Source organism: Halichoerus grypus, chromosome 10, assembly GCF_964656455.1.
Source record: "Halichoerus grypus chromosome 10, mHalGry1.hap1.1, whole genome shotgun sequence".
Lineage (NCBI taxonomy): Eukaryota > Metazoa > Chordata > Mammalia > Carnivora > Phocidae > Halichoerus > Halichoerus grypus.
Window position 1 is genome coordinate 13,286,822 of NC_135721.1, and position 26,851 is coordinate 13,313,672.

Consider the following 26,851-nt stretch of genomic DNA (forward strand, 5'->3'; position numbering starts at 1 on the left):
ATCTTACTTTTTCTAAATGACTTTAACAGCCTGAAAAGAAAGATGTGAATGAACAGCAAATTGCAATAAAAGATGAGTATACTGAATTACGTGGGGGAAAGCCTAGAAATAAGCCCTAGAAGAAGTAAAATGGGCATCAGGCTTAATGGAGGCCTAGCCAACCTCTGGGGACAGACAAGAGGACTTCATTATTTCCTTTCAAGGATCCTTCTAAAATATGAGTGAGCAAAGCCCACAAATAATTACAATATGACCCTGCAACACATACACGGTATATATATTTAAATTACTGATATAATTACTTCTCAGTTTGTTATTGAGAAAAACAAACTGTTTTGATTAGATCTCTGTTTTGAATTTCCTAGTTCCTTCTCAGCAAATTTATGCCAATGATGATCTAATCCAACAAGTACATAAAAATACATAGGTGAAGAGTAAATACTGATTTATTTTACAATACTTTTAAAGTTTTAAGATAAAGAACTCATAAAATATCAAGTAGAGTATTTGCTTAAAAATAGAATAATAATAATACACTTATCTATAAGGGTAAATAAAAAATGGATTTGGCAGACAATTAAGAAAGAATGAATAACAAAAAATTTATAGCATCATTCACCAAAATAATATGTATTTGTGAAATATTTACTGAGGAACAGCCAAAAATATAAAGTTCCTTCAGGCAGAAAACGCATAAACCAACCAGCTCTGTATTATTCTATAGTTTCCTATAAGGTAAAAGTACAGCGGTAAGACATATTAACAACTCCATAATATAGAAGGGGAAGAGGATTTATATAGCCAACCTCAGTTTTGGAAATTTAAAAGTATATAAAATTCAGCAAGCATCTTATCTTACTTTGATCAGAAGCACTGTCTCTATGCTTCTCATGTCAATCAGGCTGTTTGCAACCACTGCATTATCTATTTCTAAAGCTGTCAGGACTGTTGGAAACTCTGGATGATAAGCAGCTCTAGGAGACAAAAATATGTAAGTATTAAAAAATTACATATTAAAAAATATGTAAGTATTATCAAACTTTAATTTTATATACATATCTTTTTAATGTGTGACTATAGGTAAGACAATGGAAAATATCTGATAACATCTGAAAACACCTGTAATAGGTTTATTTTATCTAAATAGCAAACATTTATATTATGTGCTAGGCATTCTAAGAATATTGTAAATAATATCAGCTCATTGAATCCTCATAATAACCATGAGACTGATAATGTTATTCTCTAATTTAAAGGAGTTTGTTCTCAAGATTGGGGAGGCAAACCACTGGCCTAGGATTTAAAGCGGAGAGAAGTCAATGGAGTAGGAAAGTTTAAGGTTCGGGAGAGAGTTGAAATAATTAAAAGAAGCAGTCCAACAAACCAGGCAAGAAAGCATGCAATTCAGAGCCTATGCAGAATAAAGAGCTTTGGAGAGCAAGAGCATCTCTTGCGCTGAGCAGGACAGACGTACAGAAGCAGACACAGAACTGGGTGGCCAGCACGCCGAGCAGTTCAGCAGCCTGTACTTCAGAGTGAACAAAGCCGTTTTTATAGGAAAGGGAATTATCCCCAGCATCTCCTGGGGAGCCTTACACTCCCCCAGGCTCCTCTGATGAGGTTCTCTAATGTGAGCCTAATATACCTGATTCATTCTAATATTCCAAGGGTGTTTTACTGTTCTTTTCTACATTAAAATAACATGCCCAGTTTTAAAATTTAGTGTTTGAACCACAATATATACTGATAAAGTTCTTCACCAAAAATCACCCCTCCAAAATGTCTGCAAAGGCAGGTGAAGTTGAGAGAATATTAAACATACCCAACCTGTCAATATTCTGTCAACACCTAAAAGTAACATCCAACTTCCTCTACTACGCCACCAACTTGAACTTCAGCATAATTCCAAACTACTCTGAAAGGCGAATGCCTGGAGCTGCTCCATTAACCTCTGACCTCCCACTGTCACCACGAGCTACAGCCGCACTGTTCCCGGCTTACCACGCCTGTTCAACCTGCTCTCTCCCTGCATCCAGCACATTTATAGATTTGCTCCCACACCTCACTTTCTTCCCTCTCCAGCCTCATAGCCAATCAATGAACTCCTTTCTCAATTGCGTCCCTCTTCTTCTGTAATAACTACCCATTCTAACAAATCCTACTATAGTACCAGTCCAAGAGTACGTACACATTCTCACCTCAAACCTATTAAAAAGCCAAAAATCCTGCAGCCATGGGCGTTTGAATCCTGAGCGGGTGTTGGTTCTGCTTCCTCACTCACTCTCCCCAAACCTACCCAACTCCGAAGGCCCTCATTCTCAGCACACAGATTCACCTATTTCCAAGAAATGACCTCATGCTGCACAAGTGGAGCTCACTCCGCACCCCTTCACAGGATGATACGCTGCTAGGAGACTGGAAATACAACCACTGGAAAACACGGCGTGCCGGCAGGGCGGTGCCAGGCATTGCCTCTCATGGGAGTTCGTGCAGCAGGTCACGACGGAGCAGTCCCAACAGCTGTTCAGGACCCGTCCCTGTTCCCCAAAGGACAGTGCTGGTGCAGAAGCCAATCTCTCCCAGTAATCTCCTAGGGACAGTTTCCAAGGTCCCCATAGGGAAATGCCCAACTGTAAGTCACCATACTGGCTTTCCACCAGCTGTCCAGAGTTTTCTCACTCTAGATGCAACTAGCCTGCCAGGGGGCATCTTTACCATAAGCAATGTTGTCTGATAGCACAACTGAAATTTCACTTTTATCAGGTTTTAGAAATCAGGATTAGAGCCAGAAACTAATGTAGAGTCATATTTTCATGCAGACTGGGAAAACAGTTTACCCTTAACTCCCAAATTCTTATTTCTAGTCTAAAAGCTCAAAACTGACAATTCCACAACAGGATTTATCCACTTCTGACAAATCCACTTCTTCCTTACACTTCTCCTAAACCAGTTACGAGCACATCTGCTCGGTCCAGAGACCTAGCAGTCATCCTCAATTCTTTCATTCTCTTACATTCAAGTAACAAGTTTTATTTTGTCCTAAATAACGCTTTTATTATTTTTTTAAAGATTTATTTATTTATTTGAGAGAGAGTGCGTGCGCAAGCAGGGTGAGGGGCAGAGAGAAGGGGAGAGAATCCTAAGCAGAGTCCCTGCTGAGCGTGGAGCCTGACGCGGGGCTCTATCTCATGACCCTGAGACCATGACCTGAGCCAAAACCAAGAGTCAGACGCACAACCAGCTGAGCCCCCAGGCGTCCCCTAAATAGCGCTTTTAATCTGCCCCTTGCTATCTATGATGCAAATGCTATTTTTTGCAGAATAATTTATGATGCCATGCCACTATGCGTTTTGCACATAGAATTCTATTTGCTTATAAGGCAATTAAACCTTATCTATCACTTGACAAATTCATCAGGTCAGAAGACTTGATTATTTGTCCTCTTTTCTCTAATTTCTTCGCTAACCTGCCTACTAACATATAATTACTCTCTCATCTGAACTACATCTGCATTTTGTGATCCAATTTTATCAAAGCTGACATTCAATTAGAAAATATGTATTATATTTGAACGTAAAGTGACTAGCCAGTCGGCAGTTAGAAAGAGGCCAGTTTAAATACTGTGCCCTTGAGAAGGTTTGTTAGGGTCATCAAAGAAAACTACCACAGCTCTTTACGGAATCTGCAAAGCACCTTGAGAGTTGAACTGTGAGTACTGAGTGCCAAAGCTCTTCCTTAGCACCCCCACCCCCACATACCCCTTAATTTGCCGTGGTCTGTATCACTTCCCTCAGTATAGTTTCTATGCTGCGCCATGTCCCTTCCCCTGTCCTGGCTCCCACAACAGACCTTGTGTAAGGAGCTCAAGGGCAGGGAACATATCTTATTTATCTATGTCTCCAGTGCCTTGACTGAAGTTAAAGAAGTGGCTTGATGACATTTCATCAATCAGTACTACAGATTTGGTTAATATAAAAATGTCTTAATTCTTTCTGATCTTGTACATGATTAAGCACAACCCGAAACGGCATTTAGCTACCAACGCCTCACCTGTGTCTTACATCATACATCTCATTCCGAAACTCAGAAACTATTATCTGTGGCCGGGAGGTCCCTCGTGAATAAAACCTTTCCATCAGTGCCTGAAGAACTCTTTCATCAGCATGGTTATGGCAACAATAGGCCTGCAGAAGTCCTTTCAAGCAAGATTCAATAGCCAAAGCAAGTTCAGGGTCACGAAGATGAATGCAAGCTCCTAAAGGTGAGAGAAAATTATTAAAAGGCCCATTAATATTTTGAAATACTAATGTAACTTTCTTCTTATAATAGTTTATAAATGACTTCAAAATATTTTCATATAAAGAAGCTTAAATGACATTACAGATCTTATGTTAACTAAATGGGAGATCCCTACATATCCACTGGATACACGGGGGAGAAAAACCCATCAAATCCTATGAAAAGAACACCCCACTAACTCCCGTGGTAAATCAACAGAGGTTTTTCTATGTAAGTGTATACTCTTCCAGCCTCTGAATGGCATTTTGAAAAGCAAGCCAAAAGGTTTACAGATTCTTTATTATTTTCTGTCAAACTGATTAACACTGGGATTTTAGAAACAGAGAGAAAATGCCTCATCCGTTTAAATGGATCCTGGTATAGAGGTACATATCATTTATATGAGATTTTACCATAACACTTAACACCGCGTGTAATCCTGTACTTTCACGGTAATAGAGTACTTTAGCAACAATACATTTATATTGACAGCATCATTTTCACTTAATGATGTTAGAGAATTAGAGATAACTCCTCAGGAGAATTCAACAGATTACAAGTATTTTTTAATCTCATGTATATATATAGGGATAATTCAATAAACCCAGGTTTTCCAGTTGAAAAAAGACTTAGAAACAATGTTGTCCAACCTAAACAGAAAGTAAGAAGACAAGTCATTTTATAAAGGTTACACAAAACTCAGGTGGTGAAGGGTTCTTCTGACTATATCACTGTCACTGGATTTTCAAACTAATTAATTATATTCAAATTAGTTCATTCATTCATTCATTCATTCAGGAAAAAAATCAGATCAGATTATTCAACTCTATAGTTTTTTTTTCCTTTTCCTAAGTTTTCTTGCTTTTGGCTATTTTATGCTTTAAAATGTAAAAGGGAAATTATAAAGTTTAAAGTGATTTTTATAATTATTTCTTAAAATATGTACAATTGAAATCCACATATAATTACATAGCTCTTTGGTAACAGTTTTAAAACTAGATTCAATAGACCTTTTCCTGAAAATAAAACCTTATTTTTAACATTTCTTACATCCTGACCAAATGGTGACAAATACCTAAAGGGCCCACGGGTTTACAGGTAAAATGCCCACGTCTATAGGCATCATCTATTGCTTCAAGAAGGGCTGGAACGTGAGGGCCAAATCTTTTCAGTCGATCAGTTTTACTATCTTTTAATTCTTTCAGTTGCCTCTGATTATAGCTCAGTGTATGCTTGACATCTAATTCTTCTCTCCTAAAAAATAAAAGCAGAAAAACAGAAGAGATGTGTGATACTGTTATACAGAAATATCCAGTCTTTCCCCTCAACACCTGCATACCAGTGAATGACTCAGCTACTCTAAAGACTAAAGGCAGATTTCTTTATTTGAAAATGATTGTGTTACTAGAGAAAAATAGTCTCAAGTCCTCAAAACTTAGCATGAAAAAAGAAATGATGCCATAGGGATGAGGACTAGAAATCCCAGAAATGGTTCAGCTCTACAAGTGTTGGAAAAGTAATTTTTAAAGATATTTTATTCAACACAAGAAACAACAACCACAACAAAACATGTTTTCTCTCTTCGTATAAAGAACAAATCACATGATTTTCAAGTCATTGAAAAAAGTCATTCTAAGGATGTTGAAACTTACTTAATTCTGATCCGTTCTTCCTTGTCCTTTTCTATGGCTTGCTGAAACTGTTCGATCTCTTGATTGATTGAGCTTTCTTGATCCTGCAAGGCCTTTACTCTCTCTTTTAACCAAGATATTTTTTTTTGTCTTTCCAATCGTTCAGGTTCCAAAGATTGATCAGTACTAACAGTAATAATCCAAAATGGAAAATGTTAAATGAAAAACTGAACACTGAAAAAATACAAAGCAATGTGATAAAATTCCTTTAGAAATAATATGGAAAATATAATACTCCACTTCGCTGAGTTCACTGTGTTACTAAAACAGGTATTCATGAACATAGCAAAGTAACCATCTTACCTTTTCTTTAGTTCTTCAATCCTTTTGCAAAGCTGCTCATCATCTTTCATTAATGCTCTATACTCGTTTAGAGAACGATTATATAAAACCTAACAAAAAATTAGACACAGTTTGGTAAGATAAAAAAAACACATATCCTATTCAAATCCACTTTTGCCAAATCTTCAAATCAGAGGCGAAGTATATGCAAAAATGTATTTTTAAAACAAAGTATATAAATGGTCACATGAAACCATTATTTTTTAAAGTCTGAAAGCAGTACAGATTTCTACCTAATTACAATACCTCTACTTTTAAAAGTAAATGAACACTATTTATATTTGATATACAGTATTTAATATTCCAGGTTGGAAAATTTCTCTCACCTCAGCTTCATTATAGACCCTTTTCTTAGCAGTAACATCTGTTTTCAATGCCATACATTCTGGTGCTCGTGCATCTGTCTCTTGACTAATCTTTTCCAGTTTATCTTGAATATCTTTGTATTTTTTTTCTGCTTCATTAAGTCTAACCTTTAAGAAAATAACATTGTTGGAGTGCATTTTACCTTTCTTTAACAAACAGAAAAAAATTTTAAATTATATACAGCAAATAACAAATTCAGTTTCACTCTAAATAATCTCAAGACCTCGGGTAAGCAAACATAATTACATAAAACACTATTTTAAAATACAATTTTTAATTCCACATTTAGTTATCCAACAAATGTCCTATCTTCTGGGGATACAAAGAGAGTAACAATGGTCTGCAGGTAACACAATTAAAGGGAGATAGACACAATTTAGCAGAAGAACAGATTGCTTAACTTGATCATAGTTTGGATACCATAATGCTTAAGTTGGTTATGTCTATTTGTAATTGTGGAAGCATAGAGAACAAATCTAGAGGTCTGCCAGAAAAAGTCAAGAATGCCTCCTTCAAAGCAAAAGTAGCATTTGAGCTGAGACTTGAAAGATTAATGCAAATGTACCAGGAGAAAAGCTGGGTAAAGGTGTTAGAGGCAGATGAGAAAGCATGCAGAAAGGCACTAATACTACTTTTGGAAATGAAAATATCTGGAGCTTAAACTGAGAGGGTGGTGGTGGGAGCTGAGCTGGAAGCATGGAAGGGCCCAGAATTCCCTAAGATCAGCTTACAACTTAACCCTCCAGACAACAGGGAGACAAGACATGACCGAATCTGTACATCAAGTCACTTTGGAAGCACAAGCAGGGTGGAGGGAAAATTAAAGCAAACAATTTCAGTGAAGAGTTAACATTCCAGAGCAAAATGAATTAGAAACCAAAATGGGGCACTGAGACAATAGGAATGGATTAGAAGAGACAAATATGAGAACTATTTGGATCAGGGATCAGCAAACTTTTTCCAGAAAGAGCCAGATAGTGGAGCTGACACAATTTCTTCACATCCCTTCCACTTAACGGTCATTCTATAATCAATCACCATGCATAATACAGCATGAAAGGTTTTATGTAAGACATGGGAAGGATACAAATATAAAATAAGATAGTTCTTACCCTCCAGAAATTTACCATTTACTACAGAGAGTGCCCAAATGCTTAAGTGGGGGCAAAGGCCTGCAGAACTAAAGTATCACCCTGCCTGAAGAGCCTCCTTTTCCCACTTGAAAAAAAGGTGAACATTATATTACTCAGACTGGATTCCATTTTTATTATTTTTTTTACTTTTCATTTTTTAAAAAAAAATATTTTATTTTGAAGTAATCTCTATACCCAGTGCGGGGCTCAAACTTACAACCCCAAGATCAAAAGTCATATGCTCTACGAACTGAGCCGGCCAGGCACCCCTGGATTCCATTTTTAGATTGGAGATTATCTAAAGAGAAAAATAACTTAAGGTCTTCCACTATGACAAGCTAGGAAATGAGGATGAGGAGAATCTGGTGGGGAAAAAAAAAAATTCCAGCATATTCTCACAGAAATGAAAATCTTAGGTGAGAAAAGGTGGGTGGGGTTGAACTTCCATTTGCTACCTGAAGAGGGAGTAAGAAATTCAGCCTGTTTCTGTTATTTTTATATATTTATTTCTTACTTTTGATGGATTAATAATAACATAACACTTAAAGGGAAGAAAACATATCTGCTTACCTTGAAAAAGCAAGGTGGGGAAGATTACATCCTATACTATAAACTAAGCTTGGTAGAACAAAATACTAAGAGGTAAGCCATCCACACGGAGTAGGTGGGGCTTCTACAAAAATGAAAGGGCTAGGAGTTCTACTTCTGGCATGACAAAATGCAAGGAATTCTGCATTGCGGGCTACATACCCTTGTGAAATACTAAAAGACCACTCAAGTGCAAATTTTAAACTGGTGAATTATATGGTATATGAATTATATTTCAGTAAAGCTACTAAACAAAGAACAAAAATGCGAGTATAAAGAGTGGATTGGCTATATGGTAAAAAGGTCCATGTGGACAGCCCTAACAGAAAATTACTGCTTTTACTTACCATTCAACCAACTTCTACCTCTAGATCCAAGTGGAAGACTCTTGAATCTTACATAAATAGCATAGTTTCCATGTGGCTCTTAGATCTCAGGTTGAAATTAACTTTAACAGACCTAACAACTTGTCCTACATGTGTTCCACCTACATGAAATCCTCTGATGGTTCTGGGCTCTAAAACTTCAGTTCCCTGGAAATTCTGATAGCAATCTCTGGGCATTCTGCTCAGTTCTGAAGTGTTATATAGTTCACGATACTTAGCTTTCTAAATGACTATTATTCTAGCACCTCAAGGCTTTTTATGTTGACACTCCTAATGAACACAACAGCAAAAGCTTCATGTTGTAGCATCTCTAGTTAATAAGGAAGTACCACTGTCCACATGCATGAGTTTAGAGTGCTACATTACTGGGCTCAACTGGTTGATCATGTCCAAACAATACTCTTTTTAAAAAAGAGTTGCCGGGGAGCCTGGGTGGCTCAGTTGGTTGGGCATCTGACTCTTGAATTTGACTCAGGTCACGATCTTGGGGTCGTGAGATCGAGCCCTGCATCAGGCTCAATGGTGAGTGCGAAGTCTGCTTGAGATTCTCGCTCCCTCTCCTTCTGCCCCTATCCCTGCTTGTGCTCTACCACCCCCCACCAGATAAATAAATAAAATCTTAAAAAAAAATAAAATAAAAAAGGTTGCTATAATAGTACTTGAACAAAAGTTTATGTCAGTTTCATTTGAGTAATACATTCAAACATAGATAAATATATAGGTTGAAACTGCTACTTTTGTAGGTCTTTTAAAATAGTCTAATGTCAGTAATCTCATATGCTTTAACCTACTAAATCTGTATTAAAAAAATAATTACCTGCTGTTCTTCCATCTTCCTGTCAAGTCTAGCAGCACGATCTTCCCCGATTTTGATATTATCTCTGATAGCATTCAATTGTTTTTCAATTTCATTGACCTAAAAAGAAATTAGTGTAAATCATGTATAAGAGTAACTGAAACCAATATTTTCTACATATTAAAAGCATAAGTGAATAAGTAATAAAGTAAAAATTACCACTGCCCAAGCCATTTCATGTTTCAAGTATTCTAAATTAGTCTTCATTGTACTTAAACCAGCAATACTTTGAAAACGTTCTTCTTTCTCCAAACACTGGCGTTTTAGCTCAGTAAGTCGCTTGAAAAAAAGAAAAAAGGATATGTTTCTTACTAACACTGAAAAGACAAGAGTTTTTACAAATGTATTTCTTTTGAATGTACTTCCTTAACAGGTATTAAAAAAGATATGCAGGGAAATGACTTAAGGTGAAAATAAAAATATCTTTGGTTCTTTGGTATATTTTTACTAGGTGCAGTTATTTTCTTAATTTCTGCATTATAAAAAAGGCCAAATATTCTTCAAATGAAGATCAAAGGAATAAAGGGTTTAAGACCTCACAAGTATAGACAAATCACAAAACTCTGTTTCCCATTTCTCTCAACTCCGTATCAGATAGACAGACTGGTATGTTCTTCTGGGCAAACTATACCCAGTACTCATTCCAAAGATAATGGAAGACACGGAAGAAATTTATTTCTAAAAGCCAAATAAGTTATAATTATTTATTTATTTACTTATTTATTTTCATTTTTTAAGTAGACTCCACATCCAGTGTGGAGCCCAATGCAGGGCCCAAACTCAGAACCCTGAGACCAAGACCCAGATGAGATTAAGAGTTGGACACCTAACCGACTAAGCCAGGTGCCCCAAGTTATAATTTTTTAAATCTAAGTTCTCCTTAATAATAAATAAAATCATCAGGGGCACCTGGCTGGCCCAGTCAGTTAAGCCTCCGACTCTTGATTTTGGCTCAGGTCATGAGCTCAGGGTGATGAGACTGAGGCACCCCCTCCCCCCCCACCCCTGTGGGCTCCGCGCTGGGTATGGAGCCTGCTTGAGATTCTCTCTCTTCCCCTCTGTCCCTCCCCCACTCGCTTGCACACACACACGTGTGCACTCTCTCTCTCAAAAAATTAAATTAAAATAATAATAAAAATCATCAAACAAGTATCAAATATAATGACATTAGAACAGCTTCTCAAGTGGCTCTTAGACTTTAGATTCTGCACACCTGGGTAGATGGCCTCTCCCCTTCATTCATGCTTACCATCTTCAACTAGAGCCTCATACTGTGGATCTAATGCGTCCCTACCAGTCACTTTCCCAATTCTCCAGGATTATTTCAATCCATTATCACTCTCTTAAAGCCTCATACACCCCCACCACCCTAATCCCTCACTCATTCTCCCTGCCTCCTACTTCAGGGAGTTTAGTGGCCGTCAAAGGAAACTCTCTCCAACTTCCAACAACCTCATTTACAAATCTAAAGCAGGAGGAGGTGGCTTCATGACACTGAAGTCCAGCTCCCATCTCCTACCTATATATTTTGGGTCCGACCACCAGCTTCTGCCTTCTCAGGAGGTCTGAATTAGTTCATTTTTCGTCCCCATCTTTTCACCTTTGTTTCCACTTGGCCCTCTTCACTGACTCCCTTCCATTATCATGTTTAATCTTTACTCACTTATCTTTCCCATTTACAAACACAACAGCCACTATCCATGCTTGGGGACCTCTTCCTCCTCTCTCCCTCGAAGTTTTCTGAAGGTAATCTCTCTTCCATTTCCTCACATTTTCAGCCCCACAAATCTGGCTTCTGTTTTCACCGCTACTGAAACTTGTCTTGCCACAGGCCTCTATGCGGATTATGTCACTAAATACAGGGAGTATTTGTCAAACCTTGTGGTGCTTGCCACTCAGAACATCACAGAGTTGTGACTACTGCCTTCTCAAATTCTCTTCCCTTGACCTTTATGGCTTCCATGAGCATTTCTCTTGGCTCAGGCCTGGACCCACTTTCCATTCCTCCTCAGCAATCTAAGTCATTCCTGCAGCTTACACACCAACAACATACTAATGAATCTCAAATTTTTACTGAAGCCAGACTTCTGCATTCCTCATTCTTATATCCAATTGGATGTTTTATAAGCACCTCAAAACCAATGTGTTCAAAATGAAATTCATCATTTTTCTTAAAAGAAAGAAAAGAAAAACTGGCTCCTCTTCCCAAGATTCCTATTTTAAGAAACTTAGTCTACTGCTCAGGTCATCGATCTGGAGGTCATTTGGTCACCCGTGTTATCTCTTCTGTCTCAACTTCACTCCTCCCTGTCCCACTTAACATCTGCTCAAATCATTTCAAAACTCTTCTTTTCACTACTACTGCTACTACTCTAACTTATGTCATCATCATTTCAGTGGACAATGATAACTCTTTATTTATCTCTCTACATTCTTTCCTTACAGCAATTCACCCTCTTCCACAGCAGAGTAATCGATTAAAAATATTCATTTAGTCACATCATCCACTTCCATGTGTTCTACTGCTCTTAGGTTTACAAGGTCCTCTACAGTCTGGCCTCTTTTTTCTCACTTTTGTGCTCTTCACTCTGGCCAACCTGGAATTCCTTCAGCTTTCTAACAGCACCATATGCTTTCTTGCCCAAGATGCTGCCATTCTTATCCCTAGGAATGGCACCCTTTCTTACTCTCCCCATCCCTTGTTTGGCATTGTTCATCATTCAGTTCTCAACCTAGACATCATCCTTAACAACTACACTCCTCCCAGGTCTCTTTCCCCCAGTGCTGATACCTCTTAAGTGCTTTTGCACATATCTAATCACAAGTCCTTTAGGGGGGCCCACCATACTCAGTTATTTACCATCTGTTTCCTGCTGAACAGTTAGGTCTCTGACCCCAGAACCCAGATATGTATTTGCTGTCATACGGCCATGGACAAAGCACAATGCCAGGAGGCACATGCTGGAACTGGTATTTGTTGACTGGACAGCTTCCAGTTTCTATCTAACCTTCACATACTATTTCCTACAGATTTAAATATTCAAAGCCAGAGCTTATTTTGAGAATATAGGACATTTAATTAATTAGAAAAAGCTCTTATTATGTGCATATTATACATAAGGGATTCTGCTACCCGATATAGGGAAGTGCTTCTTTAACTTCACAATCAAAATATCTTTAATAGTTGATAAAGTATATCATGGAGAAAGTGGGTGTTTAACCCCCAGCTGTCTGAAGCAAACACATTTCTTCAAAATCCTGATTTATTATTTTTAAAATAATAAATGTAACATATGCTATTATGTTTTTTTGAACATGCAAATATTTCCTTTTCCTAATAACACCGATACACCAAGAAACTGTGCTGTATTAATTCTGTGGTTTATAGTGCCTCCTTGTACACTACCAGGACCTTGAGTTTGAAGGGATAATGTGGGGAATAAAAACAAATATACCCACCCTTGCTGTTTGAGTTTTCATACACCCACAGACCTAACTTTAAATATGCAGTCCTCAAAACCTGAAGTAAAAGGGTCAGTGTAGCATCTAATGAAGTTGACCTGGGTCAATCATTAGTACAATTCTGTGTCAAAAGAACAAGCTAAGAACTAGCTAGAAGCTCCACTAATTCTATAAAACTGACTAAGTAACTAAAGAACAAGATACAGAATCACACAAAAATTGGTGGGACTTAATGTACGGGATGAAAAGCTGAAACATAAGCCTTATGATTTTGAGGTCTCTGATTATCAGACAGAAGGTTGGATCTTCAGGAATCTGAAGAAGAAAGTACAAGAAGAAAATATAGCAGATGTAAAACCAAATTTAAGTAAGTCTCATTGGCTTGAGTAATTTCAAATTGACACAAATATGCACAGCTACCAAGGTGGTGAGTATGGATGTGACAGTTGCTACCAAGCTATCAGTGCTTAATGAACGTTAACATCTTCCCAGTGTGATGAAAGAGTTATCTACCATATATAATTACAAATGCATATTATGTTTATTATCAGCTTGAGGCTTGTGCTTATTTTCCCATCAAAAGAAATATTAGTTTTTAAGCTACTTACAGTGGGAATTAGTGATACCTTACTATAGAACCAACTAGTCATATATCAAGGCATAAGCATGTAAAATAGTGCTCTGTCCTCTAGTCTCTAGCCTAACAGAGGAAAACGTGTACATACCCATTATTCCAAAACAAAAAAGTAAAGGCTAATAAATACCCTGAATATAAAAACCACACTTCCTATATTTCATAGAGTGTTATGAAAGTGTTATTAGTTTTATATAGATACGTATCTACACATAGCTATATAATTTTACAGTACCATTTTTAAGTACTAAAGGAATTTGATCTCAAAAATATTTGCATTACGTGTTTACAAACCTCTTCTCCTTGATTTATCTGCTCCTTTGTTCTTTCTTTTGTTTCCATAATATATGAATAATCTTCTTTCATCTGTTCAAGTTGGGTTGCTTTCATAAAGAACTGTACCAGTAAGAAAAACACAATTAGGAGTTTGTAAATTTCCACAGAACTGTGAAAAGAATTAGGTCTCCAAAAATTTTTGACTAATTATGTAAAAAGATATTAAAAACACACTCAAGTGAAAGGGGAACCCTCCTACACTGTTGGTAGGAATGTAAGCTGGTGCAGCCACTCTGGAAAACAGTATGGAGGTTCCTCAAAAAGTTGAAAATAGAGCTACCCTACGACCCAATGCAATTGCACTACTGGGTATTTACCCCGAAGATACAAATGTAGTGATCCGAAGGGGCACATACACCCCAATGTTTATAGCAGCAATGTCCACAATAGCCAAACTATGGAAAGAGCCTAGATGTCCAACAACAGATGAATGGATAAAGAAGATGTGGTATAGGGGCGCCTGGGTGGCTCAGTCTTTAAGCGTCTGCCTTCGGCTCAGGTCATGATCCCAGGATCCTGGGATCGAGCCCCACATCGGGCTCCCTGCTCTGCAGGAAGCCTGCTTCTCCCTCTCCCACTCCCCCTGCTTATGTTCCTGCTCTCTCTCTCTCTCTCTCTGTGAAATAAATAAATAAATAATCTTAAAAAAAAGAAGAAGAAGATGTGGTATATATATACACAATGGAATATTAGGCGGCCATCGAAAAAAAGAAATCTTGCCATTTGCAACGATGTGGATGGAACTAGAGGGTATTATGCTAAGCGAAATAAGTCAATCAGAGAAAGACAATTATATGACCTCACTGATGTGGAATTTGAGAAACAAGGCAGAGGATCATAGGGGAAGGGAAGGACAAATGAAACAAGATGAAACCAGAGAGGGAGACAAACCATAAGAGACTCTTCATCTCAGGAAACAAACTGAGGGTTGCTGGAGGGGAGGAGGATGGGAGGGATGGGGTGGCTGGGTGATGGGACACTGGGGAGGGTATGTGCTATGGTGAGCACTGTGAATTGTGTAAGACTGATGAATCACAGACCTGTACCCCCGAAACAAACAATACATTGTATGTTAATAAAAAAAAAAACCCAAAACAAACAAACAAAATACTCAAGTTTTCACACCCCAAATTTACTTTATCTACTCTGTTCACATCTACACATTCGTTTGCAATAGCTCTTAAAAGCCCACGTAAGAAAACACTTTTGGTGTAAGAATAATTCCATCTTGAAAACTCATTTTCACTGATTCATTCATTCATTCTTTAAACAAATACGAATAAAGAGAAAACATCTGTATCCTTGATCTTGGTGCATCTTGAATTTTTAGAAAAGGAAATACTGAAACCCATTCAAAAGTTACAGCATAAGTAGTAGTCAAATATTTTGTTAGCTTTTTAAATTTTAAATAATTTACAGTTTAAAGGTTATTATGTATGGCCAATCATTCCCTTGAATTTCCTTAAAGATTAATTTTAGAATAATCCATTCTCTCTCAGGATTAAAAGCCAAAAAGTGAAAGCAAGAATTTACCAAGAAAATTATACTCCATCATATTTAGAACTCCCCTAAACTAGTCCTACAATATTAAACACAGGTGGCTTTAAAAAACCTAACTGAATATTTATTACGTGAGCAAGAGTTATGTTTGGTGTATATGCTTTATCTATAAATGTATTCTTTTTTGATAAATTCGTATTTCCTTTGGTGCTCCTTACTTTGTATTTGTCTCCCTCATTTTTAGACTGCAAGAACTGCTTGCTCATCTCTTGTGTTAAAACAGAAACTGGATTATCCACCTGAAACAAACAAGAGAGGTTATTTTTGAATATTTCATTTTAATGCCTTAAAAATAAATGTACTGAAATACAGAATACAATTCACCTATAGTGTCATCAAGAAGGCTAAGTTCAGAGTATTAAGGTAAATATACCAAGAAAAAATATTAGACATTTTTAATGTAGAGAAAATGTTTCATCATTTCATGATACTAAAATAAATACCATAGTCAAAATTATTCTGCCACTATATGAGGGCACAGGCACATTTCTTTTACCTGTTTTATAGAATTTCACTCCTATGCTACTTGTTAACAATCTGACAACAGTGAGTAAAGCCCTCGGCCGCCTTGGGTTTTTGTGTCTCACCTCCCTATGTAGCCCTGGGCAAGTTAGTTTCTCCAACTGAATACAAAAAGTCCAACTTGGTTATTTCTAATCAGAATTATGATGCCAAGTAGTGTTTATTTCTCTTATAGCAGTTCTTCAGATTTTCCATTTGTTGTTATTTCTTCACGATTATAAAATAAAGAGAAATGCTGGAGTCATTTCTACCTTTCGAGGAGGAGTCATTTTAAATAAGCCATTGCTTGAATTAAACTACCTATAACTAACAAAGTACAATTATGGTAACAGTACTGTAACTGACCAAAGCACAGGGGAAAAAATTTAAAATATATATATAACTTGTTTCAGAAAAATTCAAGATCATTACTCATTTATATCTTTGGTATTAGCACTTAAGTAATTTGTGTATTAGAAAATAATCCCGTTATAAAATATGCAGGACCAGTATAAATGAAAAAAAAATTTTATTTATTTGAGGGAGAGAGAGCATGGTGGGGGGGAGCCAAAGGGAGAGGGAGAGGCAGACTCCCCGCTGAGCAGGGAGCTCGCGCAGGGCTTGATCCCAGGACCCTGAGATCATGACCTGAACTGAAGGCAGATGCTTAACCGCTGAGCCACCCAGGTACCCCTAAATGAAAAAAATTTTAAACTCCTTCATTTTACCATCCGTAAAGTATCTATTATACTTTGTTAGCATAACAATGGTTAAAACCTTCCTTTTTAAGTAAAATTTTGGGTTTTTTTCTTCTCAGATAACAAAAACATTTATGGAGTTATAAAGAAACCTCTACATGTTACTTTATTATTATCATTATAGAGGTACACCAGACTGACTGCCACATATTTTTATAATATTTGCCCTGCATCTTAATTTCACATTCCATCTGACTTCTTAAAAATATGACCTAATGCACTAGCTTTAATGACAGACATTTTCACCAACTTTGAATTAGTAGCTTCACCCAAATTTATATTATTTTGTCAACATCTTTCTGCTTGTTTCTGAAATGGGGTTCCTAGTTCCTACTCTAGGGATTATGTAAGAATCTTGCAGTTTGAGGTGATAAAAAATTCTGGAGTTGAGGGGCACCTGGGTGGCTCAGTCCATTAAGCGTCTGCTTTCGGCTCAGGTCTTGACCCCAGGGTCCTGGGATCAAGCCCCATGTGGCTCCCTGCTCAGAGGGGAGTCTGCTTCTCCCTGTCCGTCTGCCTCTCCCCTCTGCTCGTGCTCTCTCTCACTCTGCTCTTTCTCTAATAAATAAATAAATAAATAAATAAATAAATAAATAAATTTAAAAAATCTTTTAAAAAAACCATAAAATTAATCTTAGTAACATATTTCTAATCTAAGATATTCTCATTTTAACATATAACCTATAAAAATTCAATTATCCCCTTGCATTAAGTCTTCAAAATCTAGAGTGCATCTCACACTATAGTACGTACCAATCTGGACCACCCACACTTCAAGTGCTTCATACCCACGTGCGGCCAGTGGTTACCGTACAGGTAAGTGCAGCTCTAGGCCTCCCGTATTTTGATCAATGAACCTGAAACTTTAGTTTACTGCATCATACCAGAAGAGGACTAAAAAGAGTTATGATAACAAGCTTCAAATATTTCAAAAGAAATAAACAGGTTTATACATTCCCCAAGGAAGTGGGAGCTTAGAGAAACAGGCTTTATTCAACTCTTCCATAATAAAAACTTTCTGAGAGAGCTGTTCACAGAAGGAACCAAAATCTCAGGCAGAAGTGATTTCTCCACCACAATCCACTTAAGCAGTTGCTGAAGGGACAGCTGGTGGAGAGTCCACACACGGGAAACATGGACAGTGAGAACTCTACCGGATGCCCTTCAAGATGCTCCCAAACACCTGATTCCATATACTTTTGGTTTTCTTGATTCTGCTTAAAAATTGTCTTGCATTCTAGTCTCAAATTTATTTGATGTAACTGCTTTTCTCCAGATTTTAATAACTATTTTTCTAAACTTCTGTTGCCTGATATATAAGCTACTACCCACACGCAGCTTTTTACACTTAATTAAATAAAATCAAGCACGTGCTTTCTTAGCCGTTCCTCCCAGGCGCTCGAGAGCAATACGCCAGAGACTGACACACTGAACAGCATAACACAGAATACTTCTACCATCACGAAGGTTTTTCTGGACAACTTTGTTCTAAACCAAACTGGAAAAAAGACCTAGACTCGTAATTGTTCTTTCTCCTTGGTGACTAGTCTTGGTGTTCTTCATCCTGGAGTAAGTAAGGCAGGGTGGTATATTAGAATGAAACAGGGAGGCCTGGTTCCCCACCCAGGCTCTACCAGCAACCACGCCTAGACAATTGTAGGGGTAAATTTACTTTTTCTAGTTCTATTCTCATCTACAAAATAAAGGTGAATTAGATGACCTCCAAAGACAATTCCAGTACTAATAAGATTATATGCTCTATTTCTAAGTATTCAAAGTATCTTAGCAGAAAGGACTGGAGCCTTATCTCCTATAGGTATGATCAATAACTCCAAAATACATAAAGAAATGCTTTATTTTTCTAGAATAAATTTCTCTCTACAAAAAATTAGCATCTGAGTTTAGGAAACCATGATGCTATTCTGACCAGGATAGCAGAAAGCAAAGAAACTTTATAGCCTTTATTAACATCTATTTTATCCCATACCAGTATAAACTAGATGTTCTTGATTTTACAGGTGTTATATTATGCATTGAAAATTCCTGCTGAATTAGGAAATTTTAAGCAACTCTGCTAACAAGAGTTGTACACATTTGTCCTGTGGTCAATTTACTCACACGAGCCTATTTTAATTCTTTCAACACTACAAATGAAATCACATGAGAAAGTGACCAGTTACATTAATCTGAGACGAAAAGTTAGCAATTACCTGTATGTTAAAATGGTCAAGAATCGCAATCAGCTCTTCTTTTCTAGTAGAAACCACGGTGCCTGGTTAAGAGAAACACATAAAATGACCAGACTATTTCTAGGGCAGAAATATGGAGAAAAAATAAGCAATTTTATTTACAAAAATAAGCAATTTTATTTATAAAAGTAAAATTTTGTACATTTGCTCATTTACAAATACAGATATTAACTATCTTGTTACGTGCCCAGGAACTGGCACACCTCTGAGGGGCTGCAGGCTGCGGGCATCGTGCGCCGGGCACACAGAGGAGGGAGCAGCACGGACGCAGGGACAGTGCTCTTCTCATCCCTGCAGCAAAACGCTTGCTTTTCCTTCTCATCTAGGTCTTCGCCTCCTCTTCCTTCACGTCCTTTTCCACCTCTGGCTAACCCCCCTTCCACATGTGATAAAGACTACAAGGGTGGGAGCAGGCCCGCCGGCGAGAACAAGGCCGCACAGCCTGTTTCAGGGCGACCCAGACTCCGGCAATCACGGTCCTGCCGTACGATGTCCTGGGGTAAAACAACTGCGTGTATGTGTCCGTACACAATCACGTGTGTGTACATACGTGCAGCCGATCCTACACATGACCAGAAAGAGGTTTCAAGAGACAGGGAAGAAATGCCCTTTCAGTGAATACCTGAGCAATCACTCTGCTGTTTGACCGACTATTTACTAGCATTTCATGTGAAATGAAAAGACATTCGTAACAAACCTGTTTCACTTTTCAGTTTGTAAGATCGGCTTCCGTCCATGCTGATGTGCTGCTGCACGACGATAGAGTTGCCGTACACATTTGCTCTATAGGCATCGTCTCCTCTGTTCCTTAATGTTATTGAGATATCTGCTGAGCTAAAGCAAGAAGGTTAGGCTAAGTCACAGGAAGGTACAGTGCAATTTCGATACTAGGTTACGTAATTTACAAAACCGCCGAAGTAATTTGCCTATTTCATTTGAAAAGCAGCTTCACACCAGCCACGGACGGCTGACAGGCTACTACAGAATAATGCTGAATATAACACTCCTAACAAAAAAATATAGCTGAGAGTAAGTGTTATAAAAACACTGACTATCCTATCTATAATAGAAATACCACATTCACATAAAAGCCACTTTTTAAGAAGATTTTATTTATTTATTTGAAGGAGACGCGCGGGGGGAGGAGCAGCGAGAGGGAGAGGGACAAGCAGACTCCCTGCTGAGCAGGGAGCCCGACATGGGGCTCGATTCCAGGACCCTGAGACCACATGAGCTGACGGAGCCACCCAGGCGCCCTAAAACCATTTAAGTTTGGTTGTTTCAAATCATGTAGGTAAGTTATACATTCTCCATGAGCAGTGTATAATACTACACTGCCTGACCACTCTAAACTATGGAACAAAGCATCATGCTGACAGCAGACCTTTAAGAATGATTAAGTAACAATTATGGTGAAATAATAACATTTTCTTTTTTTTTTTTAAAGATTTTATTTATTTATGTGAGAGACAGAATGAGAGAGAGAGAGAGCATGAGAGCGGGGAGGGTCAGAGGGAGAAGCAGACTCCCCGCCGAGCAGGGAGCCCGACGTGGGACTCGATCCCGGGACTCCAGGACCATGACCTGAGCCGAAGGCAGTCGCCCAACCAACTGAGCCACCCAGGCGCCCAATAATAACATTTTCTAAGAGGATCAGAATCAAAGGAAGCAACTTTAATCTTTCAAATACTTGGCATTAAAAAAATGAAAGTATCTGATATCAAGAAACATAAACAAAAGCTCAAAAATTATTGAAGTTTTATTGGTATTATGGAAGAATTATTTTTAAAGTTTTAAAGAAGTTTAAAGTATTTATAGCCATGCATATTTTAATATATTCTAGGAAAAAATATCAATCTTTATTTTTCTACTTTAACTTTTATTAAAATAAGACTGAGTAGAAAAACAATGTCAATGAAGTACATTACTAAATTCATCAAAATTTCCTTAAACATAAAAGCAGACAATTTTTTTTTTTCCTGGCTCATATGCCAAAATGCTGAAGTCCTTTAATGTGAAACTACTTTAACTGGTAATTAAATGAAATCTTTAATAGTACTTGTTTTCATGAATTTGTAATCATATTCCCAAATTGCTCCCATTTGTAGGAATTGCAGAAAAACATACTCCAGATAAACTTTACTGTAAGCTGATATGACAGTAGGCACGCTGAAGGGTTTCATCTGTTCCTGGGGCCTCACCCTCTCCCCTGCGAGTGCTCAAGCAGAAAGACAGGGCTTAGCAACCAGCAGTCCCCACCCTATCCCGAGGGACTGAGCTAAATACGGAAATCTGACACTAACTGAAACAGATTTCTCTTCCTCAAAGATTCAAATTAAGAAGAAGTGGCCAAATCCAAATAAGGTCTGTAGTTTCCTCAGTAATACCCGTACCAGTGTGAACTGCACAGCTTTGATAAAAGTACCTTCGTTACTTAAGATGTCAACATTAAGGAAAATCAGATGAAGGGTCTAAAGGAAACTGTACCATCTTTGCAACACCTCCATAAATCTAGATTACTTCACAGTGAAAAATTTTATCAACAAACCCCAATGAAACCCCAATGAAGGCACAACCAAGTCAAGAGCTGGCGATTCCTTGAGGCCTCCAAGGACCAGAGAAACCAGTTTGGGACATCACCCCCTGATGAGAGGCTCCAGAGAGCATCCATGGAGAAGCTCCTGGGAAGCCACCAAGACAGACAGAAAGACACACACCCACAGACACTGCCAGTGAATAAGAGACACAGAGAACACAAGAGCACTTCCTTATACACACCGCCCCACAGACTAAAGTGGTAAGAGGTCAATGACTGCATACACGAAGACAGAGTAACAAAGACTTGGTTAAGTTATAAGGAAGAAAACATATACTCCAGAGACGAGAGAGAGAGAGAGAAACACATTCACAAGCCCCCAGACTTGTCATAAGGAGATGGAGGGAAGGGAGCACAACTGCGCAGCCCATCACGTGAGGGGTGAGGGAGGCTGGTACAGCAGAACGGTTGCAGCATGGACCTAAAAGAAGGAGTGGCAGACAGAGGCCTAGAGACACAGACACAGAGAGAAAGGCAGGGACACAAAAAAGAAAGGCCCAGAGAAAGACAGTACTTGGTTCTGAGGTCTCTCAGTTCCGGTCACTCATGAAAACCAATTGTACTTCTTCCCTCCAGGTTCTAAGATATATATCTCTGAATCTTTACAATAAATCTCCTTTTCTAAACTACCCTAAGCTGGGGTGTGTGTGTTTAAATCAGAAATACACAATTAGGGCAGATATGTTCCTGAAAAATTGTAATCAATAGGATTTTTAAAAGCTCCCGAGTTGATTCTAATGAATAGTCAAGGCTGAAAACCATTAACTAAAGTATTAATAGGGGAAGGGCAGCTGGCCTACTATACGGAGCAAAAAATATTTTATTTCACTAACTAGTATGATTACCTAGTATTAAGTGAATGCACCTCATAAAAACATTTAAAAAATAAAGTGACTACAGAGAAACAAAAGCAAAAAAGAACCACTAGGACTTCATCAAGATAAAAAGCTTTTGCACAGCAAAGGAAACAGTCGACAAAACCAAAAGGCAACCTGTAGGGGCGCCTGGGTGGCTCAGTCGGTTGAGCGTCTGCCTTCGGCTCAGGTCATGATCCCAGGGTCCTGGGATTGAGCCCCGCATCAGGCTCCCTGCTCCATTGGGAGCCTGCTTCTCCCCCTCCCCCTGTCTGCTGCTCCCCCTGCTTGTGCTCTCTCTGTCAAATAAATAAATAAAATCTTAAAAAAAAAAGACCAGATGCCTTTAAAAATAAAAAAAAAAAATAAAAGGCAACTTACAGAATGGGAGAAGATATTTGCAAATGTCTTATCAGATAAAGGGCTAGTATCCAAAATCTACAAAGAACTTATCAAACTCAACACCCAAAGAACAAAAAATCCAGTCAAGAAATGGGCAGAAGACATGAACAGACATTTCTCCAAAGAAGACATACAAATGGCCAACACCACGTGAAAACATGCTCAATACCACATGACATCAGGGAAATACGAATCAAAACCACAATGAGATACCACCTCACACCAGTCAGAATGGCTAAAATTAACAACTCAGGAAACAGATGTTGGCAAGGATGCAGAGAAAGAGGGGACTGTCTTACACTGTTGGTGGGAATACGAGCTGGTGCAGCCACTCTGGAAAACAGTATGGAGGTTCCTCAAAGAGTGAAAAATAGAGCTACCCTACGACCCAGCAATTGCACTACTAGGTATTTATCCAAAGAATACAAACACAGTGATTTGAAGGGGCACTTGTACCCCAATGTTTATAGCAGCAATGTCCATAGTAGCCAAAATATGGAAAGAGCCCAGATGTTCATCAATAGATGAATGGATAAAGAAGATGTGGTGTATATATTCATTGGATTATTACTCAGCCATCAAAAAGAATGAAATCTTGCCATTTGCAATGACATGGATAGAACCAGAAGGTGTTAGGCTAAGTGAAATAAGTCAGTCAGAGAAAGACAAACATCATATAATTTCACTCATATGTGGAAATTAAGAAACAAAACAGATGAACATAGGGGAAGGGAAGGAAAAATAAAATAAGATGGAAACAGAGAGGAAGAAACATAAGAGACTCTTAACGATAGAAACAAATGAAGGGTTGCTGGAGGGGAGGTGAATGGGGGGGATGGGGTAACTGGGTGATGGGACATTAAGGAGGGCACTTGATGGAATGAGCACCGGGTGTTATACACAACTGATGAATCTCTAAATTCTACCTCTGCAACTAAATGCTAATTAAATTGAATTTAAATAAAAAATCAAAAAAATAAAATGACTGTATTTCCTCTCTGAATTTATTAAACATTTCTCTTGATTAGCAAACATCTATTTTATTATTTTCATTCCTAGCTACTCCTTGTATTTAATAACTACCTTTAGTACTGTGAGAACTTGGGAGGCGCTGGTATCCTGTTGTGATAGGATCTGAATAAAGAAAGGCAAGTTCTTAAAAAAAACTAAGGCTTAAGAGAAAGCTCCATAATAACTGCTCAAAACACCTGTACAAGGAGACATGGACAACTTTGCTGGGCACCAACTGCTGTCTCTTCACCATCCTGATGGAGCTGATCCTGAATATGGGTCAAGAGCCATGGAGCCCAACGTCTATAAACACTGGAGACCCTTAACTGAAGAGACTACAGATGAGAGTTCTTTCAGAAAGACAACACAAACAAGCAGTGCCACAGAAAGAATGTGGCTTCTTTCTCAACTCTGGAAAAATCTATCTGCACAGAGGTATCTGGGAACAGATAACGGGAACAATGGGAACAAGGAACAAGGAAAAAGCCATGTAAAAATATAATGCATCTGCTCTGTTTCAGATGAGTACCTAGCTCAACTGCAGAAGTTCTGTAGCCTTGACTAAATAAATCAGAAACGTACAGTAGGAGTATTAGTTTTTGTCCCTCCATAACCCACTCCCAATGCCACAGCTGATGTCAAAAATGGTACTGGTGCAAAGATCCCAATGCCACCAGGGCTAGTATTAGGAAGGCCGAGGGAGGGAAGAGTGAACTAAACACGTTCAAGAAGAACCTGAATAGCAAGGGGCATGAGACCGTGGATCACTGAGAGAGGTTTCCATGGGAGGAGCTGTATTAGGCCCCTGCACCACTGTAAAGGGTTGGTGGCTGACAGAGGGCTGACCCCCACGTAAAGTGTCTCAGGGCACAGTTCTTTGGATTCTCTGAACCTCACTAGGCAAGCATTGCTATGGAGAGTTGAAACCCCCAACAAAAGCAGCCGAGAGCCCATGGGCCATCAGTGAGGAGTGTAATGTTTGGCGTGGGGGGAAGGAGAGAGTCTTGAGGACTCTCTCGAACCTGAGCCTGACCAAGAGACCTTCTTCAGGCAAAGTGGGACAGCCACGATTTTAGATACAGAATCGACTAAAACTAGAACTGAAAAGCTCCACGAGCTCATTCTGTAAAAAAGTGATGACAGAACCAGAGACTATAAAATAAGAAGAAATTCACAGATACTGAATATTTTATTCCTTTATTTTTAAATGACTTATTTATCTGAGAGAGAGAGAGAGCGTGCGCTCGCTCATGAATGGGGTGTGGGAAGGGGCAGGGGGACAGAGAGAGAAGTGGAATCCCCACTGAGCGTGGAGCCCGTCATAGGGCTGGATCCCACAACCCTGAGATCATGACCTGAGCCGAAATCAAGAGTCAGACCCTCAACCGAGCCACCCAGGCGCCCCATGAAATTCATAGATACCCAACTTTTTAAATGAGAAAGGGAATGAGGAATAGTAATGGGTTTGATAAAGCTGTTTTTAAGCTACTTTTTCAGACAAGGTCAGTAAAAATGAAACTGAGCTCAGGAAAAGCTTTTAATTGTTATTAACTGTTTAAAATATATTAATATGGGCGCTCGGGTGGCTCAGTCGTTAAGCGTCTGCCTTCGGCTCAGGTCATGATCCCGGGGTCCCGGGATCGAGTCCCACATCGGGCTCCCTGCTCGGCGGGAAGCCTGCTTCTCCCTCTCCCACTCCCCCTGCTTGTGTTCCTGCTCTCGCTATCTCTCTGTCAAATAAATAAAATCTTAAAAAAAAAAAAAAAAAAATATATATATATATATTAATATTCCTATCTATAGGCAGCTGTATCCTCGAAAGTTGGTGATTTGTGTGAACTGGCCTTTTTTTTTCTTTTTTAAAATGATATTTTGAGGACAAGTCTCAGAAAGAAGTTTCTGCTTTGGTCTAGATATTTCCCAAATGGCAAAAAAACAAAAAATATTTAATTGAGACATAAAACACTGGTACAGAGAAAAAAAAATTTTTTTTTCCTGAAGCTCCTATTTGAAAAATCAATGTGTTATCTGGCTAGGTAGACCAGGTGGTTGTTTGGACAACTAAGACATGTATAGTTAAGTATAATGAATTGAAACAGAGCGGGGGCCATTAAAAATGTTGAAATAACTAATTTTTGACTTCAGGTATCATTTGGTTGGGGACTACGGAGGGGAAAAGACCTTGCTGGGCTGAGACCCAAATAAGATAAGGAGAGACAGAAAATACACTGGAGAATTGTTACCAAATAGTTCTTTTCCAAGGCCATACAGCATGGAGAAATTATTTTCTGTGTATCTTCACCCCTTCTCCTGAGGCCACTTGGAACCCTGGCTTAGGGTTAAGATTCCTTATAGTTTTCTGAGAGATACACAATAAAACTGCAATCCTGGTTCACATTCCAGCCTCGTTCTATTTTTTAGTAATAAAATTGAAGAAGTCAAATGGATATGACACTGAGCAGAAGGAAAGTCTATCATACGAAAAAAGATCACTGTTAATTATCAAAGTTCCAGAGGTTCTGGACACAGGGCATGCAAAAGAGAAATGAGCAATGGGAGTAGCCTCACTCTGACAGCTAGTATAACAGAGTTTGGCACTTCTGGTTTTTAGAAGACACAAGGATCCCTTCAGAATTACCTGAAGCTGTATTAAGAAGAATAAGGAGATCAGCCTGAAGAGTACTCCTAATGGGCAAAAGGACCTAAGTCTATGATAATGCAAACTAGGCAATTAATATAAAGTTACACAAAGGCAAGTTATATCAAAAAGAAATACAAGTGGGGTGCCTGGGTAGCTCAGTCAGTTAAGCATCAGCTCAGGTCATAATCTCAGGGTTGTGGGATCGAG

The 26,851-nt window shown here is 38.5% G+C and overlaps 1 protein-coding gene across 4 annotated transcripts in view; it reads right to left on the reverse strand.

Moving 5' to 3' along the window:
- SMC6 (structural maintenance of chromosomes 6) overlaps positions 1-26,851 on the reverse strand; it is a 75,648-nt gene that overhangs the window by 36,023 nt on the left and 12,774 nt on the right. For all 4 annotated transcript variants that reach the window (XM_078055992.1, XM_078055993.1, XM_036100114.2 and 1 more), the window contains exons 5-16: positions 19,838-19,974; positions 19,102-19,163; positions 15,791-15,871; positions 14,031-14,132; positions 9,800-9,919; positions 9,602-9,700; positions 6,638-6,784; positions 6,273-6,361; positions 5,931-6,095; positions 5,354-5,532; positions 4,051-4,255; positions 860-974 (exon numbers count right to left, since the gene is read on the reverse strand). In XM_078055992.1, coding sequence (XP_077912118.1) covers positions 860-974; positions 4,051-4,255; positions 5,354-5,532; positions 5,931-6,095; positions 6,273-6,361; positions 6,638-6,784; positions 9,602-9,700; positions 9,800-9,919; positions 14,031-14,132; positions 15,791-15,871; positions 19,102-19,163; positions 19,838-19,974 — 1,501 coding nt within the window. The remainder of the gene's footprint in view (positions 1-859; positions 975-4,050; positions 4,256-5,353; positions 5,533-5,930; positions 6,096-6,272; positions 6,362-6,637; positions 6,785-9,601; positions 9,701-9,799; positions 9,920-14,030; positions 14,133-15,790; positions 15,872-19,101; positions 19,164-19,837; positions 19,975-26,851) is intronic.